Here is a 21,557-nt window from a genome sequence, read left to right on the forward strand (position 1 = left end):
GGTGATGAACAGAGTGTCTGAATTAAGCAGACCACTCTTACCCAGTCCAAAGATCAGGGCTTGATCCATCACCGTTATTTAGCTCACTGCCCCATCCCAGCTCAGAACCTGGCTATATGCAAATTAGTCTGTCCCTGGCCCAGTGCATCATGGGAACAGGGCAGACCAAACTACCAAGCCAATTATTCACCAGAAAGGAGACAAGCTACCGGGGACCGGTTTCTGGCATTTCAGCCTCGTCGTTCCGGCTTGCTTGAATCCTGATGGAGCAGTGAGCAAGGGACTCATGTCTGAGTATACCCTGCCACACCTATAGTGGCCAAAAACGATTCAGAAAAGGGGGTGGTGATGAACAGAGTGTCTGAATTAAGTAGACCACTCTTACCCAGTCCAAAGATCAGGGCTAGATCCATCACCGTTATTTAGCTCACTGCCCCATCCCAGCTCTGAACCTGGCTATATGCAAATTAGTCTGTCCCTGGCCCAGTGCATCATGGGAACAGGGCAGACCAAACTACCAAGCCAATTCTTCACCAGAAAGGAGACAAGCTACCGGGGACCGGTTTCTGGCATTTCAGCCTCGTCGGCCCGGCTTGCTTGAATCCTGATGGAGCAGTGAGCAAGGGACTCATGTCTGAGTATACCCTGCCACACCTATAGTGGCCAAAAACGATTCAGAAAAGGGGGTGGTGATGAACAGAGTGTCTGAATTAAGCAGACCACTCTTACCCAGTCCAAAGATCAGGGCTTGATCCATCACCGTTATTTAGCTCACTGCCCCATCCCAGCTCAGAACCTGGCTATATGCAAATTAGTCTGTCCCTGGCCCAGTGCATCATGGGAACAGGGCAGACCAAACTACCAAGCCAATGCTTCACCAGAAAGGAGACAAGCTACCGGGGACCGGTTTCTGGCATTTCAGCCTCGCCGGCCCGGCTTGCTTGAATCCTGATGGAGCACTGAGCAAGGGACTCATGTCTGAGTATACCCTGCCACACCTATAGTGGCCAAAAACGATTCAGAAAAGGGGGTGGTGATGAACAGAGTGTCTGAATTAAGCAGACCACTCTTACCCAGTCCAAAGATCAGGGCTTGATCCATCACAGTTATTTAGCTCACTGCCCCATCCCAGCTCAGAACCTGGCTATATGCAAATTAGTCTGTCCCTGGCCCAGTGCATCATGGGAACAGGGCAGACCAAACTACCAAGCCAATTCTTCACCAGAAAGGAGACAAGCTACCGGGGACCGGTTTCTGGCATTTCAGCCTCGTCGGCCCGGCTTGCTTGAATCCTGATGGAGCAGTGAGCAAGGGACTCATGTCTGAGTATACCCTGCCACACCTATAGTGGCCAAAAACGATTCAGAAAAGGGGGTGGTGATGAACAGAGTGTCTGAATTAAGCAGACCACTCTTACCCAGTCCAAAGATCAGGGCTTGATCCATCACTGTTATTTAGCTCACTGCCCCATCCCAGCTCAGAACCTGGCTATATGCAAATTAGTCTGTCCCTGGCCCAGTGCATCATGGGAACAGGGCAGACCAAACTACCAAGCCAATTCTTCACCAGAAAGGAGACAAGCTACCGGGGACCAGTTTCTGGCATTTCAGCCTCGTCGGCCCGGCTTGCTTGAATCCTGATGAAGCAGTGAGCAAGGGACTCATGTCTGAGTATACCATGCCACACCTATAGTGGCCAAAAACGATTCAGAAAAGGGGGTGGTGATGAACAGAGTGTCTGAATTAAGCAGACGACTCTTACCCAGTCCAAAGATCAGGGCTTGATCCATCACCGTTATTTAGCTCACTGCCCCATCCCAGCTCAGAACCTGGCTATATGCAAATTAGTCTGTCCCTGGCCCAGTGCATCATGGGAACAGGGCAGACCAAACTACCAAGCCAATTCTTCACCAGAAAGGAGACAAGCTACCGGGGACCGGTTTCTGGCATTTCAGCCTCGTCGGCCCGGCTTGCTTGAATCCTGATGGAGCAGTGAGCAAGGGACTCATGTCTGATTATACCCTGCCACACCTATAGTGGCCAAAAACGATTCAGAAAAGGGGGTGGTGATGAACAGAGTGTCTGAATTAAGCAGACCACTCTTACCCAGTCCAAAGATCAGGGCTTGATCCATCACCGTTATTTAGCTCACTACCCCATCCCAGCTCAGAACCTGGCTATGTGCAAATTAGTCTGTCCCTGGCCCAGTGCATCATGGGATCAGGGCAGACCAAACTACCAAGCCAATTCTTCACCAGAAAGGAGACAAGCTTCCGGGGACCGGTTTCTGCCATTTCAGGCGTCGTCGGCCCGGCTTGCTTGAATCCTGATGGAGCAGTGAGCAAGGGACTCATGTCTGAGTATACCCTGCCACACCTATAGTGGCCAAAAACGATTCAGAAAAGGGGGTGGTGATGAACAGAGTGTCTGAATTAAGCAGACCACTCTTACCCAGTCCAAAGATCAGGGCTTGATCCATCACCGTTATTTAGCTCACTGCCCCATCCCAGCTCAGAACCTGGCTATATGCAAATTAGTCTGTCCCTGGCCCAGTGCATCATGGGAACAGGGCAGACCAAACTACCAGCCAATTCTTCACCAGAAAGGAGACAAGCTTCCGGGGACCGGTTTCTGCCATTTCAGGCGTCGTCGGCCCGGCTTGCTTGAATCCTGATGGAGCAGTGAGCAAGGGACTCATGTCTGAGTATACCCTGCCACACCTATAGTGGCCAAAAACGATTCAGAAAAGGGGGTGGTGATGAACAGAGTGTCCGAATTAAGCAGACCACTCTTACCCAGTCCAAAGATCAGGGCTTGATCCATCACCGTTATTTAGCTCACTTCCCCATCCCAGCTCAGAACCTGGCTATATGCAAATTAGTCTGTCCCTGGCCCAGTGCATCATGGGAACAGGGCAGACCAAACTACCAAGCCAATTCTTCACCAGAAAGGAGACAAGCTTTCGGGGACCGGTTTCTGCCATTTCAGGCGTTGTCGGCCCGGCTTGCTTGAATCCTGATGGAGCAGTGAGCAAGGGACTCATGTCTGAGTATACCCTGCCACACCTATAGTGGCCAAAAACGATTCAGAAAAGGGGGTGGTGATGAACAGAGTGTCTGAATTAAGCAGACCACTCTTACCCAGTCCAAAGATCAGGGCTTGATCCATCACCGTTATTTAGCTCACTGCCCCATCCCAGCTCAGGCACTCTGTTCATCACCACCCCCTTTTCTGAATCATTTTGTCCACCATAAGCGAGGAAGGGTATACTCAGATGTGAGTCCCTTGCTCATTGCACCATCAGGATTCAAGCAAGCCGGGCCGACGACGCCTGAAATGGCAGAAACCGGTCCCCGGAAGCTTGTTTCCTTCCCAGTATAAGAATTGGCTTGGTAGTTTGGTTTGCCCTGTTCCCATCATGCACTGGGACAGGAACAGACTAATTTGCATATAGCCAAGTTCTGAGCTGGGATGGTGCAGTGAGCTAAAAAACGGTGATGGATCAAGCCCTGATCTTTGGACTGGGTAAGAGTGGTCTGCTTAATTCAGGCACTCTGTTCATCACCACCCCCTTTTCTGAATCATTTTGTCCACCATAAGCGTGGAAGGGTATACTCAGATGTGAGTCCCTTGCTCATTGCACCATCAGGATTCAAGCAAGCCGGGCCGACGACGCCTAAAATGGCAGAAACCGGTCCCCGGAAGCTTGTTTCCTTCCCAGTATAAGAATTGGCTTGGTAGTTTGGTTTGCCCTGTTCCCATCATGCACTGGGACAGGAACAGATAAATTTGCATATAGCCAAGTTCTGAGCTGGGATGGTGCAGTGAGCTAAAAAACGGTGATGGATCAAGCCCTGATCTTTGGACTGGGTAAGAGTGGTCTGCTTAATTCAGGCACTCTGTTCATCACCACCCCCTTTTCTGAATCATTTTGTCCACCATAAGCGTGGAAGGGTATACTCAGATGTGAGTCCCTTGCTCATTGCACCATCAGGATTCAAGCAAGCCGGGCCGACGACGCCTAAAATGGCAGAAACCGGTCCCCGGAAGCTTGTTTCCTTCCCAGTATAAGAATTGGCTTGGTAGTTTGGTTTGCCCTGTTCCCATCATGCACTGGGACAGGAACAGACTAATTTGCATATAGCCAAGTTCTGAGCTGGGATGGTGCAGTGAGCTAAAAAACGGTGATGGATCAAGCCCTGATCTTTGGACTGGGTAAGAGTGGTCTGCTTAATTCAGGCACTCTGTTCATCACCACCCCCTTTTCTGAATCATTTTGTCCACCATAAGCGTGGAAGGGTATACTCAGATGTGAGTCCCTTGCTCATTGCACCATCAGGATTCAAGCAAGCCGGGCCGACGACGCCTAAATTTGGCAGAAACCGGTCCCCGGAAGCTTGTTTCCTTCCCAGTATATGAATTGGCTTGGTAGTTTGGTTTGCCCTGTTCCCATCATGCACTGGGACAGGAACAGATTAATTTGCATATAGCCAAGTTCTGAGCTGGGATGGTGCAGTGAGCTAAAAAACGGTGATGGATCAAGCCCTGATCTTTGGACTGGGTAAGAGTGGTCTGCTTAATTCAGGCACTCTGTTCATCACCACCCCCTTTTCTGAATCATTCCTAAATGGCAGGCATAGAGGTCTAAATGGAAAGTTAAGAGAGGGAGGTGTCCCTCGGTGGGAAAACCCATGGGACAGTGCCTAGCTAGCAGGGCTAGGTCTACTAGAAGTGACCAGGGTAAGCCCACTTCTAACCTGGAGGGCTGGATAACTGGGGACAGCATCCTGACCAATTGGTCTTCCAGGGGTACCGCTCTAGGTGGGGGCTGGAAAGGGACCAGCACACCTCGAGAGACCCCAACTGCCAGAAAGTATACTTGGAGCGTCATAGTTGGCCCAGGGTGTAGTGACCAAGAGAATCCCCTGGGGTCAGGAAGGCATAGAACAGGAGGGTGTCCCTGCAGTAGCGGGCCTGCGTCCTTGTTCTATCGCCCTATGCAGAGAAGTCCATCAAGGTAGTTGATTGGTCTATCCTGGCTTTTGGCTGGGAGGGGGTTGTGTTGGACTTGGCCCTTTTTGGGCAAAGGTCCCTAAACATTTTGCTTTCCCCCTAGACCTTTTTTCTGACATGGTTTTATCCAACTTAGATGCTTTGGGCACTTTGCCACTGCTGATCAGTGTCAAAGTGCAGGTGCTCACTGTGTAAAGTATAATGGTAATTTATTATCCATGATTGGTATGTTTGCCTTACTAGTAAAGTCCCTAGTAAAGTGCACTATGTGTGCCACGGCTAGTAATGCAAATGCTACTAGGGGGCCTGCAGCACTAATTGTTCCACCCAAACAAGTAGCCCTAAATAGAGAAACTCAGGGCTGCCACTACAGTGCCTGCGCGCAGTTTGGTAATCTGCCATGTTGTTCTGACAAGTGCACCCACTTGCCAGACCTTACCCTTCCCTTTCTATGCACATCAAACACCCCTAGGGTAGGTCCAAGGTACCCCCTGGGCAGGGTGCAGTGAATGTGAAAGGTAGGACACGTACTAAGGTGTGTACCATGTCCTGACAGTGAAATACTCTCCATTTCATTTTTCAGTGTTGAAAGGCCATCTTGCCAATATGACAAAATGGGGAGGCTGTGTAATATGTTTTCCAGCCTATCTTCCCAAAGGCTTAAGATCGAGAGGTGAAGTTTAGTATGCCTGAACTCACATGTAATAACACATCTTTTTATGAAGGTGGTTTTTGCAGTGTGTGTTTAGAAACCACTCTTTTAGAAGTGGCTAAGTGTTTGTGCTCTAACATTTCTGTGTGTCTCTGCCTGGTTGTGGATTGACTGTCTGGATTCGAAAGAGATAGGTTCTGGAGAATGTCTTGATCTAGGGGAGGAGGTGAGACAGCAACAGGCTGATCTGCATCTGGAGTGTAAGGGGGAGGAGTAGCCCCTGAAGGTGAAGAGGCCTGGGTTGCTGCCACAAAACAATGGTACCTTCTCCTGCTGAGTGATTGAGAATCCAGACCCCCACTAATCAAAGGAAGAAGGTGTCACTGGCAGGGAGGCACTAAGAACTGGTTTGAACAGGGGTCAGTGCCCCCCTGAACACAAAGACTTCAAAGACATTTAGGGGTATACCTATGAGAGCTGAAGCCTCTGGAACGTGGGAAAAAAAGCAACTGATCAAGACTGATCGGGACTGAATCTACTTAGTGGTCAAGAGGAACCTCTGCCAAGGAAGAAGCAGCTGAAGAGACTGAAGGAAAAGACTGACCCTTGCTGTGTGTTCTGGGGCTGGCCTGCAGTTTGTTGTTTTAATCAAGGAAGAGGCTACAGGGACTTTGAAGTGTGCTGTGTCCCCCTGCGTGAATGGACTTTGCTGTGCTGTGTCCAGAAGTAACTTAACCCTAAGGGCCTGAGGTGAGCTGGCTCCCTGTTGTGGGAACTCAGGAACACAAAAGTTTCCAGCAGTGTCTCAGTGACGCTGTGTGCATGTGCTTTTTGCAGCATGAGACCTTCGTAAGGCGTGCCCTGTGATCGTGGGCACCTAGAGTCCATGCAAGTGTCAGCGATTCTGTGCACGTGTGCTTTTTGCAGCCTGAGCCCTTTGTGAGGATTGTCTTGTGATCGTGTGCACCTAGCATCCTGGTGAGTCTCAGCTACGCAGTGTGCATGTGCTTCGTGCAGCCTGAGCCCTTCATGAGGATTGCCCTGTGACCGTGCACACTAGAAGATCAAGAGTGTCTGAGCGACGCTGTGTGTGTGTGCATTTGCAGCCTGAGACCCTCGGAAGAATTGCCCTGTGATCATGGGCACCAGGAGTTGAAGTGTTTCTCAGCAACGTTGTGTGCGCGTACTTTTTGCAGCCTGAGACCCTCGGAAGAATTGCCCTGTAATCGGGGGCACCAGGAGTCCAAGTGAATCGCAGCGACGCTGTGTGCGTGTGCTTCGTGCAGCCTGAGACCTTTGTGAGGATTCCCCTGTGACACAGAGGCTCAAGGGAATCTCAGCGACATTGTGTGCATGTGCCCTGTTGCAGCCTGAGATCTTCGTTATCATCATCGGACCGGAATCAACCCAGTCGCATCGGAGACCCAAGTCACGAGAGGCAGAGGGGAGAGCGAGGTCGCACCCCCATGTAATGTGTGTCGGCGCCTGGGGCGGGGTGCGGGCTTGGAGAGAGACGCTCTCAGCCTCTCTCCTTCTTGTAGTGTGAGCCTCTGTCACAGCTCGTGTTGTGGCCCGTACGTGGCAAGGAGAGGCAGTAACGGTGCTGGAGCAGGGACCTGCACTGTGGTTTCCACTAGATCTGTGTTGGGGGCATATGGTGCCGGAAACTAACCGCAAGTCAGTCGGAGGGGCGGAGAGACTGCCTTAAGCACGGTGATCGGTGCTGGAGTGTATTACGCATTGCATTAGTTCTGCATTACAAACTACCTTATTGTTGTATTGCGCATTGCATTCGTTTTCAGAATGAATTACCTGATTGTTGCATTACGCATTGCATTATTTCTGCATAATGAACTGCCGGATGGTTGTATTACGCATTGCATTAGTTTGCATCACAAACTAAACTATTACTACATTGTAACGTGCCTGATTCTAGCATTACGAACTGCATAGCCTTGCATTAGGACTGGATAGGATCACCTAGAAGTGCTCATTAATACCACCAGAACTTACAAGAGCTGGCTGACCTAATAACTGGCCAGGAGGTATATTACAAATACGCATATGTTGGATTTTTATCGTGTGGTCTCATTGTATATCTTTTTATATAAACTTATACTTGTTTTTATATGAAACTCGTGTGAAGTCCTTTTGTGGTGTCACCATTGGGTCACTGGGAGTGTGGTTGCAAATACTTTACACATTTGCCATGATGAGAAGCCAGGCTGCTTGTGCCAAGCTATCCTGGCTGATGAGGGGTGAAACCCCAAAACCGGTCCTAGGATGCTTGTTTCTAGTCCAGGAAAGACGTGGCCTAGCAGTTCGGGCTGGACTGTTCCCATTGGACACAGGGTCAAGACTGATTTGCATATGTCTGGGTACAAACTCGAATGGCATGGTGAGCAAAGAAATGATGGGTTTAGGCCCTGATATCTTTACTGGGGTGAATGTATGACATGCTCTGCGCCAGTTCCGATGAAGAACTGTGAGGCCTGAAATGCAAAGTAGGGGTAGAGTTGTATCATGCTGCGTCAGTTACGATGAGGAGCTGTGAGTGCTGTGTTGGGTTGTGTCGTGCTGCATGGGTTCTGATGGGGACTACAGCTGGTCTGGCAAATCCCCCTTTATCCCCACCACTTGGGGTGTTATGATTCACAGCAGGCAGAGTCCAAGTGCAGGGTTCAAGGCTGTTAGAGCTTGTTGTGTCACTGTAGCTCAGAATAGGAGGCCAAAAAACTAGTCATTGGAGTCACTCCGGTGGTCCTGGGTTCAAGGTGCAGGTCCTGTCTTTCTTCCCCAGGCAGGTAGAAGAGCATTTCCTATCATTGTGATTGTGTTTCCTGATAGTAAATGAGAGTAACAGAAGGGTTCAGCAGTAGAGATTGTGTCTCTCTAGCCTGGATGACAGGGGGAGAGAGTGATGGTAGTAAAAGGGACGGGGCAGCATGTTTCAATTCTCACTTAGGGCAGCAAAACACCTAGAAATTGCCCTGCATACGAGATGGTTGAGAGTTTGGTTGCCAGAGGACCCATATATATTGAATAGAGTGGGGCTCGGTGATGACCCTAGTGGGGCACCACAGGGCAAGGAGAAAGGTTAGGAGATAAAATGTCCAAAGGTGACCGACTGCTCTCTACCTTTAAGAAAAGGGCATTGGAAATCATAGTCTAAACCGCCAATTCCTTTATCCACTAAGCGTTGCTTCATGGCAGAGTTACTCTGGATAGATCCTGAAGGACCACCGCAGCCTTACCTCCACTGTCCAAGATGTACTGTATCTCTTCGGTGGCCACTACAAGGGCTGACTCTGTACTAATTTTATTTTGATCTAAATATTCAGAGAGAGCGAATGTTCAAATGCCTCTCTAAAATATTTACTGGCGTGGGATGGCATGAAATAGCATGATAGTTATTTTCTTCGTTTGGGTTAAATAAAGATGTTTTTAGCAAAGGGGGGATGGAAGCCTTTTTCTAGTCCCTGTGGAAAGTTACCACATTGATGATGCTATTCAATAGTGTGATTAGAGGAATAGCAATTTTGCCCGCTATCTCTTGAAGGACTTTTGGCGGGCACAGTTCTGACAGGCCTCCTAATTTTGTTAACCCTATTAATTGTAACAATCTCTCTGTATTGAGGGGCAAGAAATCCAGATGGTTGGAATCTAAAGGGCCGTACACTAAAGTAGGGAGATTAGTAATCCGACTAGTATTGAACTTTATTTTTAAGAAATTCAGCTAAAGTATTGCATACAATGTGGCTAAGAATCAAAGTGTTGACATTGGATGGGCAAGAGAGCACCTGTACTGTTTTAAAAAGCTGCCTAGAAGAGTTTTTCGACTACTTGATTTTTTCTGTAAAGTAGTTGATTTTCCCCACTTTAGTCATCATTTTATAGTCCAGAATGAGTTGTTTATACCTCGTCCCTTCTTCTGCGGAATTGTTGCTCTGACAAACTTTCTCCTGTCTTTTTCATTGCCCTAACCTTGGGGAAGAACTATGGTGCTGTCGAGCTGAGTCTGTGGTTTATGACATATTTAAATGGGTCAACTTGTTGGCCTCCACATTTATCCACTCAGAGTAGCTAACTGCGGCTTCATTGGGTTCACCCATTAAAGATGGTTGGGTAGACTACAAGGTCTCAATCAGTTCCCTCATATTGATTTTTTTCACACCTGAATTGATTTAACCTACACTGTGTTGTTAACTGCAGGTTTGCTAGAATGTATTTTCGTACTAAAATCAACTGCAGTGTGGTCAGGGATGAAGTCTTCTACTGTAAGTCCGGATGGTTTGAGAAGATATCGTCTAGGGTACGAGCTGCTACATGGGTTGAGGTATTCACAAATATTTTTAGATTGAAGCAGCTCATATTGTCAAAGATAGATTTAGAATTTTTTGTTATATAAATCTTCCAAATGGAAGTTGAAGTCACCTATTATGGTGTAGTTTACTTGATTCTAAGAAATCACTTAAAGTTTCCAGGTATTTCAATTTGGGGCCAGGGTCAATGAATCAATAGGCCATAGAACATGGAGTTTTTAAATTACATTTATATTTGAAGGAAAGAGCTTCACGGTCCACTATTTGGTGAGGTGTGGCGCCGCGGCCAGGGCGACTGACGCTGGAATCTGGGGATCCCGGCTCGATCCCTGGCTCCGGCGGCAGGTTAGCCCAGCACCATGTGACTCTGGGCAATAGCTCGCTTAATCTTCCCGACAGCCCCCAGCACCTAGAGACCCTTACGGGTGATTGTGCGCTTTACAAAGGTGGACTTTACTTACTTTTACTTACTTACTATTTTAGGAGGCTCACATGTAATATCAATGTTGTCTTGGTAAACTATCACTAATCCTACACCTTGTTTGCCATCTTGATCTAGTCTAGAGATAGCATAGCCTGCTGGTAATGCTGCAGCTAAATCTGGGTAAGAGAACGTATCCGCCTACATTTCTGTTAGAACAGCAATGTCGGGCGTGCAAGTCTAAAAAATCAAAAAGCTTGTATTTATGTTAATGGCAGAGCAAGTGTTCATCAGGATAACAATTCAATTTAGAGACCTGGATAGTAAGAGTTATGGGGTACGAGTGAGGGGGGGTCCAACTTAAGCACACCTAATGTGGGTAACAGTTTAATAAGGCACGTGTAATAGCAGTTATCACAAACAAAATTATCATCCATCAAGTTAAGCTTTAGATAAGTACATAGTGATTGCTTATCTGCCTCATTAAAAAGGAGGGGCATTTCCTTTGTATATCTCAAAATTTGGCCAGGGTCTCTGGTGCAAAGCAATATCAGGCCAAAGACGGGCGCAGAGGGGCTTGCCTTTGGGGCGCCTGCTGGATGAACACGCTCTGCAATCAAATTTCAAGGCCAGCATGGGGCGTTGCCAATAGTCTAGCGTGAGTCAGCACTCAAAGTTTAAAACAATTTGGCAAAATAAAGGAGCAAACTAGAGTCCAGCAACTCCCGAAGACTGGTTCAGGCTCCCCTGAACCAGGTGAATACTGGGAAGAGGACGGCAAACTAAATAAACAGGCAAAAGAAAATCATACAATTAAAATAAGCGGTTGAAGCCTGTTTTACGAGGTGGTTATTTGGAGCCAGCCACCTACTAATAATGACACTCTGGTGTCTTACAAGGAAACAAATTGTGTCCAGAACAGCAGATTGACTTCACAAACAGATGTATACCACTTTACTGGTGACTTAGAAGTAAATTAAATATGCCAATCAGGTGTAAGCCAATTTTACCATGTTTCATGGAGTGAGCACAAGCACTTTTGCACTGGCAGCCCAAAAACGAATTTAGAAAAATAGAAGTGGTGAAGGCAATACGCTTGGGGTGTCCCTGCAGAGAGGGTCAAGTCCAATAGCACCTCACTGATGAAGCTAAAAAAGGTGGAATTTAATCTGAGATTCCTTTTGGTCTCTTCATTGGGGATGAGGCTCCAGCTGAAATGTTCCCATTGGAGCAGGACCAGGTTCGATTTGCATAAGGTTAGGTAATATCTGTAGTGGCACAGTGAACAAAACAGTGATAGTCAGGAAAGTGACTCAGATTATTTACCGGTGAGTAAGATTAAGTCAAACATTTTACTTATAATTTCTTTACAAACGTAACACACGCTTTTTCTGAAGCATATTTTAAAGCTCACCACCTATATTTTTATTGGTGATGATTTTCTTCTGGACTCAAGTACAAATAACATTTCGTTTTCTTGGAAATACCATTCAAATTCAAAGGAACATTTTTAAATCATTATGCTACCTTTCATTTTTATAATGAATACAATTACCTTTTTAACTTCATACTTAATGGCAAGTTTTAAGCGACTTAGGCTTGGCCGTCCCCCCGGTTCAATGTTAGTGCGGTTGGATTCCACATCTCCATTCAAAATGGCTTCTACTTCTTCTGTGTTCCTGCACAGGTCGAGGAGCCCAACAACAAAGTCTTTACATTGCATAGACAATTTTTTGTAGTCGTTCTGTAAAAAGTAAAATATACGTGTCAGTTCAACAATACAACTTTTGACATTAGTTATCTTACATACCTCAAATAAATAAGAGACGGTCCAGATGAATTAACCTCTCCACCCACAACACTTTATTTTTTGTACCTGTGATTTGTCACTATTGTACAGCTGAAATTTGAAATAGGCAAATAACTAACAATTATATAGTTGACAATTACGTTTACGAGTATATGACATTTTGTAGATCTCAAACAGTTACCCTAAAGAAGTGTAGCTTAACCTTTCAAGTTGAGCATTACCAATATACATCCGTCTCATACAGTTAGTTGCCAGCCCGGTTTCTTGAGGAGGGAAAGAGTGCCAGCTGTCAAACTTCACTCTAAAGCATCCCAGTAGTCCACCATTTCAAAGAAAAGGTCTTCCATTCACTAAACTACTGCACTAAACTACTGCTGCCACTGCTAATGGGAACTCAGAGGATTCAGCATGCAACATACATGTGTGTGCAGGGACACACACATTTTCACCCATAACCTGATTATTTAAAGAAAGAAATAACATTGTAACATATATATATATATATATATATAAATTAACTAATTTTTATCACATGATATAATTATAAAATTGAGAAGAATGTCGAATTCAATCTTGAAATGTACTGCACAATGAATTGAATTAGACAAAAATTCTGAACACGTAGGTGATATAATAACAAATGTCTTACAGCGGACAACGCAAATGGGTTTGGAAAATGATAAGTGATTGACAAATGTATCTTAAAATGCACATAGGGAAGGAACATAAGAACAGAATGAAATGGCCGAATGTCGTTTTAAATTGTACAATTTGAGAAAAAATAACGTTATCCTGCACTAGCACTTTTTTCTTGACATAAGAATGTACTTTACAATTATTGTCAAAATGGCGATTGAATTGAATCATGTTTGTTAACTGAGGCTAGCAGTCTAGTCACCAAGAATCAGTAAACACAAACAAAGGGTTAAGCACATAGCACTTTCTTTAAATACAGTGCGTGGGACTCTATGGTCCAGTAGAAGGCTAGTGGTAGCCGAAACGCGTAGGCTGTCCTATTTTTGATCACTTTTAAACAATGGTGTGTTAATAAATTAATTTTTAAAATCAGTTACCTTGCTGTGGTGCCGTGACTTTCACCGTGATCAAAGAGTTCCACAAGGAGGCGATGGAATCACAGAAATATATATATTTACAAACCTACATATATCCAAAGAAGCCCCACACTCGTATTAGAGGGCGGGAATCGAGCCACTCTAGCTGAAAACCTGCAGTAAATATTTTATTTTAGAGAAATCCACATAAGGTGTTTTGACCCTACATGGGTCTTGATCACATGACCTAAAAAGTGGTCTGCTGCATTTTTAAATGAGTCCATCATTAAAAGCAATGAAAGACTTTAAAGTAGTCGTGATAAAGTAGACACAAGCAATAACATAAATACAGTATGGTGTTCATTGCTAGATTCTGATAAAAATGCTAGTCAACCATTTAATACTGGTATCGTATTACACAAAATTGTGATTAGTCATAGATCCACTGCCACGTTAAAACATTATCTCCAAATTCAATCATATTACTTCTCAACTAGATTTTGGTTATAGGTTTTGAAAAATATATTTGACATGGTTTAAATCTATGATGCGTGTTCTGAACAAATGAATCACTTAAGGTTTAAAATAGCCTGAGGGTCTAATTATGACATCGGGGGCTCATGCACCAGGCCGCTGATGCTGTGGTCTACTGAAAACCGCAATGCGGGCGGTCTTAACACCATTGCATTGTGACTGAATTGAATTGAATTTGAATTTGAATTTGAAAGTATTTATAAAGCGCTCTGTGGCCAAGCGGCTTCCCGACGGTCCTACTGTGGCGGCGTGGCTCGGCCAATAACTAAAGAAGCAGCATATGCAGCTGTAGTGCAGCAGCCCATGCAATACGTGTCATGCATCATGTGGTGCATGGCACACATTGTATACACTTTGGTGCATTGAAAGGGGGGCACTCATGCACAACCCCCATTGGACTAAATTGCCATGGGGCCCTGTTAAAGTTCCTTTATCAGAACGTCCCGATGGACATTAGGCACTATTCATTGCTTTCCCAGCCTCATTCATTCTGATTAATGTTCAAATAAACTTTGACAATACTCCAGCAACAAATTGTTCATCCTGCATTCAATTGTACTCGTAATTAGAGGCAGTAATCAGGATACTGCTACATCTCGGTTCACAAATTCATTGTGTTATATATCACATACTTTCCACGGCCATTCCTCCAACGGGTCCTTTGTTTGTCCGGCATACAAGGTGTTTGCACTGTGAGGCATTAGTCCTAGTACCACCACTCCTCGGTTCAAAAATCCATTGAGCCTTTCACAAGAAGGTTTCAGCATTCATTCAATAATTCTGGTAATCGTCTCTGTCCTATGGAAACACACCCCGGCAACCACAGGCTGTTTATGACTATCACACAATTAGTGGAGAGGAACCCGGGCACTACCCTAGAAGTGAACTGGAAGAACACAAATACATGGGCAATCCTATACATACACAAAGGACAGGCAAACCAACAAAAATAGAGTAGGCAAATTAGTGGGACACAAAGTCCAATCAATGGTAAGCAATGAGCAAGCAGCAAGTCCCTCTATGTTCTTGGTAAGCTTAAAATATCTTTCACAACCCGATAGCTTGTGCTGTGTGGTAATCACTCACTCTAGCACCAACTTAATTGTATCAAAAGAAATGCTATACTTAGTACCTGATACATTGATTACCCATGTAAGTGAGATACCTTTTGCTTAAGGCCTAAAATTGTTTTGGGACATAAAATAAATGGCTATTGAATCAAAGTGTGCAATACTCAAAAAAGTAAATGCTTTCTAGTGTTAACATGCTGAATATTTCTGTCCCTCTTCTATCCCTACTCAATTCCTTTTCAATCTAAATAAAAGACTAACATGTTCACCCCTCAAATTAATTTCATATTTCCCTAGACTAATTCACCACTACTCCTTTTTTGGTTCCGGAATAGCTTGCTACTCACCAAAAAGCACTTCAACACCTCATCAGGGGTAGCAAGCACTATATAAATACTAGCTTTTTCCCTCTCATATCCCTCCACTATACTTCTCAATCACAATACCAGAATAAAATGTCCACGACTCAAATTAGTTTCATATTTCCCTAGACTAATTCGCCACTAATCTTTTTTTGGTTCCGAAGTAGCGTGCTACTCACCAAAAAGCGCTTCAATCCCTAGGGGTAGTATGCGCTATATAAATACTAACCTTTTCCCTCTTCTATCCCTCCACTATCCTTCTCAATCCAAATAATAGACTAACATCCCGCTCAAATTAATTTCATATTTCACTAAACTAATTTACCACTAATCCTTTATGGATTACGGAGTAGTGTGCTGCTCGACGAAATAAGTGCTATATAAATGCAATTACAATACATACAATAATGCTCATGTTCTTCGAATAAAAGAAATGGAAATATTTGAAGCAGCACATTTGATAATTTAGTGAATCTTTCAAATTTATAGCAGCCATACTTTTGCAAGGGTACTATATCTGGTTACATACTTGATTGTTACACACACGATACGTTTTAAACCCATGTAGTCTCTATTGCTTAATAGCATATAGTCTACCAGATTTGCAAAGAACTTAACAGGAGAATGTTGAAGACATTATTTTATGATGCATTTTAACACAGCCTTAGAAAATAAAGTTAATGTAAACTTCATCGATTTCTTTTTTAATTATCTAGACAAGCCAACTTGATATTTCCAATATACATAGAGTGGTCTTTTGATTGAGCATCTTTGTTGTCTATCTCAGTTGTCTTCTCTTGGTTCAAAGGCTTTCCTTCCTATATTTGCGTTTTTCCGCCCAGGAGCATTTCAGTCTCAATGTCTTCTGATTAGTTGACTTGTGTCATTCCCCTGTTGACGTTGCTTCCATTAAGGAAACTACTTTTTTTCTTTGAGAACTTCGTGGGAGTGCATGTGTTTTCTTGCTCCGTTCCCCCAATGCTACTTCCCCCATTCTGCTTGCTCTCCAATTGCTCTCTTTGTTGTATCCCACTGCCTTCCATCCAGTTCGTTTGTTGAATCCACACCTCACCCTGTCCTGTTTTATTTGCTTTTTATTGTTTTGGATTTTTACTTCTCTGAAGCTTCTATGTTGCTCCGGTGCCCTCACTTCCTTTTGCTTCCACCTGAAACATCCAAGACACCCACTTCTATGGTCCTTAACATTCCCATCTGTATTTTTGTTTTATTTTTGTAGGGTGCTGTACCTCCAATTTGCACGTGGGAAGCATTGTACCATATACGTGTCCGTGCATGCAGACAAGCACTAAATAGCATTAGTGTACCCACAGGACACTCACTAGAAGTCTGCTGCTGTTTGGAGACTCCATCCCCCACATGCCATCTGTCAGGAGCCCAGGCGACGGGCTCCAATCTGCAATCAAACGCTAGATAGTGCGAGTGGACTCGCGGGCATGGGACACGCACCAGGACGCTGCTGCTGTTTGGGGACTACATCCCCCACAATTCCTCTGACAGGAGCCCAGGAGGAGGGGCTCCCACCTGCAAATAAGCGCCAAATAGTGTAAATGGACCAGCGGGTGCGGGACGTGCACCAGGACTCTGCTGCTGTTTGAGGACTCCATGGCCCACAAACCCTCTGTCAGGAGCCCAGGAGGACGGGCTCCCACCTTCAAACAAGCACAAAATACCTTTAGTGGACCTGCGGGCTCATGCTTGAGCATAGATGGGGCCAAGAGTAGGGATATCTGTGTCTGTCAGAGCCTAGAGGAGGTTGGGTTGGGCCACCGCCTTAACATCTACTCAAGTTTGTTCATCTGATTGCACCAATGGTGAGTCTACTTTCTTTTGTTAATTTGTTTGACAGTACAACAATATCTTTGTGCGTGTACAGACATAATGGGCAAGCGCAAAGCCACTGAGAATTTGGCAGGAAAGTGTAATAACATTTCTAAGCTAATGCCTATAGACTCATTTGGCAAACCCCAAGCAAATACGACGCTCGAGGACATTGACACATTAATGAGGAGGTTGAAACTCTTCATGTGGGTGATAAAGCCAAAAGCTAGAAACAAAGAAAATCGTTTAGCAAGGTTGCACCCATATTTGGCAAAAAATGAAAAAGTTAAATTTCAAGAACTAACCAGCCTGCCTGGACGATCTTACTCTCAACGCACCCATAAATGCTATAGCTGAAAACTCTGCTATTACTAATTCTGCAGAATGCACTCAAGTACCCTTAGAGCCGGTAACTATATGTACACATAGATTTTCAGCTCTCTTGGAAGTCCAACCGTGAAGTGGTCTAGAAAGTGAAATTACTGAGAGTAATGTATGGTTGTAAGCGGGTGGGCGAACTTGCTGTGGATATTGGGTTTGGGGTAACTGACAATGTTGGACCACCTAATATAATTGCTATTGTTAGGAGGTTACAGAATGAAGTCAGTGATTTAAGAACGCAACTAGTACTTCTAACGGGTGAAGTTGGGAAATTATGGAAACGCAATCAGCAAAAATAGAAGGCTATGTACAAACCCTATTTTGCGACTCGCAATTTTTTGCAACTCGCTATTAGGAAGGGTTCCCTTCCTAATAGGGTGCGCAACCCTATGTACAGATGTTTCGTGTCCGCAATTACTAGCGCAAAACACTCGCTAATTACCACCCTGCTCCAGACGGTGGTAATGGGGTATTATATATATTTTTAATGCAGGCAGTGGTCCCAGGGAACAAAAACGTTTCTTTTTTTTTTTTTCAAATGCATCCTGTTTTCCTTTAAGAAAAATGGGTTTCCTTAAAAAAAAAACTTCTTTATTTAAAAGCAGTCCCTGGCATGGTGGTCTGCTGAGCCCAGCAGGCCACCATACTTGGGAGGGCCTGCCATTCCCAATGGGGTCGCAAATTGCGAGAGGCTCATTAATATTCATGAGCCTCTTTATTTGCGACCCCATTGGTAATCGCTAACAGTGTGAAATACACTGTTGTACATTGGTAAAAGCAACTCGCAAATTGCGGGTCGCAATTTGCGAGGCGCTATTTCCAAGGTCGTACCTCTGGTCCAAAGTCCCTAATGATTTTCTGAACAGCACATATACCAGCTTAGTGGATGAAGGGAACAGGTGTAAATCTGCCAGAGAAATGATGTGCCATGATGTAGGGTGCCTGAATCAGACCAACCTAGCTCCTGATTCGAAAAAGCATGAGTACCAACTAGTGGGCCAAACATTTGCAGGGTCTGGCTCTGGCAGGTATATGGCCCCAGCGAAGAGAGATACTCCACACACACCCCGTACTAGAATGAGAACAACTTCGAGGTATCACCCTCAGATTAAAAAAGTGCTTGGCTTCAAATGGAGATGGGCACGGAGAAGTAGCTAGCAAACGTGTTTGCGTCTATTTGACAAACGTACCTAAACTGAATGCTGGAGCAAGAAAAACTGAGGATTTGCTTAATAACAAATTCATTTGCTTGATAACATCTATGCTAAATTGTTATTCTCAAACCCGCTCTGACATTGCCTGAGCTGTAAGATTCCATGACCTATCAGGATATAACCATGACTATATAGAACCTAAAGTAATGCATGCATACTTGGTGGAGGGCCTAGTGGGTCTAGGTCGACAGAAAAATCCTCCACTTGGAAGCCAGATCAAGTTCAAATATAGACCTCCACACCCATGCCACCATGCCTTATTCTTACCTTGCTAGTCTCAACCGTACAGAGAATTTGGGGGCATCAATTGTAGACTGCCTTAGCCCCAGGTGCCATTAGAATACACATGACAGGGATAGTGAATCACTGCTTGTAGAGAGGGCACGGTTACAAGCCCAAGTAAGGGGGTTGGGGCCAACATGTGGGCCACTAGTTGAGGAGGTACTCATTGCAGTATCTCAGGAGCAAAGCAAAAATCCAAACACTATTAATATCATGTATAGGATGTGGTGGGTTTGAAATCTAAGTCTGGCGATCCTGAATGGGGCGAGTTCATTGAATATTTTGATATCTGCTTATTCAATGAAACATGGTGCTTGGAACCTGTGTATAAAGTTGGGTATTTGTATTTCTGCATCCCAGACCACCACATTGGAAAGGGCGGGCCTTCTGGCAGCTTAACAATATGGGTACAGTCACCATTGATCACTGATATAGGCCTAATTTATGTTACCTCTCCTGACATTCAGGGCATATATTTCACTAGAGAGGCTGAATGCACCCTTCATCTGTACAATATCTATGACCGAGGTAGTCAGAGGGGGTGGGGAAACAACCACACTGAAGCATTTAATGGCCCACTGTGGAATCTTTGACACCCACGACTCTTTGATCCTAGCAGGAGATTTCAACACTATATTCAAACCACTAGATAGCCAGGAACCTTCTTACAATTGACTAAGGATGAAGAATGGGGTATTTCTGCATTAGAGACACCACCTGTGAAGCAGCGTAGTGAGGCTGCCTACCAATTAATGTCATTACATTTGACCTATGGCCTGAGGGCATGCAATGGCTGAACTACATTAGACTTGCAAGTCTGGCACACTTACAATTGCCCAGGCCACACTAGTAGCATTGATTTAGTTTTGGTTTCTTTGTCTCTATGGATGTTTGTGCATGACATGAAGGTAGTTGTGAGGAATGAGAGGAGTCACAACACTATCCATTGTACAGTGGTGGACATAATAGTCCATCTAGAGAATGTTCCGCTGTCACTCTTCAGGGTCCTAAGGCCAGCTAATAATAGGCGTATATATAAACATAGAGCTATATTCAGCACTCCCCTTAGTAAATATAATGATCCAAAGTGTTCTGGATGAATTTAACCAACATATGTTTTATATTCAAACACAATTTATTCTGTTATAAACAATATTTCAGAGAAGGCCAATGATAACTCATAACGCGTCATGCCGGAGAAGGATCGTGAGAAGAGAAAATAAAACTTCCTGAAATATTTACTTGCTGCGTGGTGGTCCGTTTTTCTGTGGTGTAAGCACGCCATATACAGAATCTACAAGGATATATATATATATATATATATATACATATGTACTCACATTAGGTTCTATTGTGTAACCTTTGGTAATAGGGGAATTGAGCTCCAATTGCACCCCAACCAAATTGTTTGTTGAAACTTATTGATCCGCACAAGATTGATATACTGTGATACATATTACCCTTTGATTGTGCGGTAATTTCCCAATTAGGGACCACTACTACCTTACCTCAACTTATTTAATAATAGGCATACATTGAAATGGGTAAAAGTTTCGGCCCAGCCAAAAAATATGGAAGTAATAAAAAACTGCCATTGTGGATTTAGATAGATTAACAAATCCCGAGACAAAAAACTGCCACCTTAGCTATTCATGAGAACCTTTATGCCGGTGTTGGGGAATGCTTTTACCAATACGATAGAGGTGGCCCCTTAACCACTAAATCTAGCAAAACATGCTACAATAAAAATTGAAGGGGTGCCACAAATGAGTTGCTTTATGCACTGAAAGGTGCACTGAAAGGTAGCAATACTGAATTTATCAGGACAAAGAGAAATTAATATAATACAGTACAGGCAGGCAGGGATTGGGACACCCACCTTTGGGAATATCAATAGGATGCAGTAATAAAAGACACAAATACATTTTGGCAACTTGTTGCCAATGGAGGACAGTGTGGCAAGTCTTTTTTGACCAATCACATACAGCCCCTGGTCTGGTGGAAGCATTTTTCAGACTTATATGGTGTGCCAGGAGAGTTGGACTCGGTCCCTGAGTCATCACAGCCAGGAAGCCACACCACTAAATTTGGTTTAGCCATAGATCTTGAAGACACCATGTGTGCGGTCAAGCGCATTGTTCCAGGCAAAGCTGCATGCCCTGGTGGGATCTCACAGATTCCTTTTATTGCTGATTCTGAGTGTTGAGTGATCTCTCTTAACAGACTCACAAACACAATATTAGGGGGAGCTGAGATTCCCATCTCCTGGAACACAGCGGAGATCATACCTATTTATAAAAAGGGTTCTAAGGATCTATCACTGACCTGTAGACCAATTAGTCTAATAGATGCTACCCAAAAGAATTTTGTGGAAAAGATTCTGAACTCACTTGACACATGGATAGAAGATCATAATGCCTTGTTGTATTTGCAGGCAAGCGTTAGGAAACATGTCAGCACCATTGACCGGGTGTTTTAATTCTTAACCCTATAATGGCAGGCAGTAGTTATTAAGAAAGACCATCAATATGGAGTTTTTGTGGATTTAAAATCCACATTCGACCTGGTCCCTTGTGGTAAGCTTTTGCAGGGAAACAAATTGGGAT

General features: G+C 44.5%; 1 protein-coding gene across 3 annotated transcripts in view; it reads right to left on the bottom strand.

The window, feature by feature from the left end:
• TRPC6 (transient receptor potential cation channel subfamily C member 6) overlaps positions 1-21,557 on the bottom strand; it is a 453,173-nt gene that overhangs the window by 335,972 nt on the left and 95,644 nt on the right. For all 3 annotated transcript variants that reach the window (XM_078655966.1, XM_078655967.1, XM_078655968.1), the window contains exon 2: positions 11,963-12,151. In XM_078655966.1, coding sequence (XP_078512092.1) covers positions 11,963-12,151 — 189 coding nt within the window. The remainder of the gene's footprint in view (positions 1-11,962; positions 12,152-21,557) is intronic.

Source organism: Lissotriton helveticus, chromosome 8 (genome assembly GCF_964261635.1).
Source record: "Lissotriton helveticus chromosome 8, aLisHel1.1, whole genome shotgun sequence".
In the NCBI taxonomy this organism is placed as follows: Eukaryota; Metazoa; Chordata; class Amphibia; order Caudata; family Salamandridae; genus Lissotriton; species Lissotriton helveticus.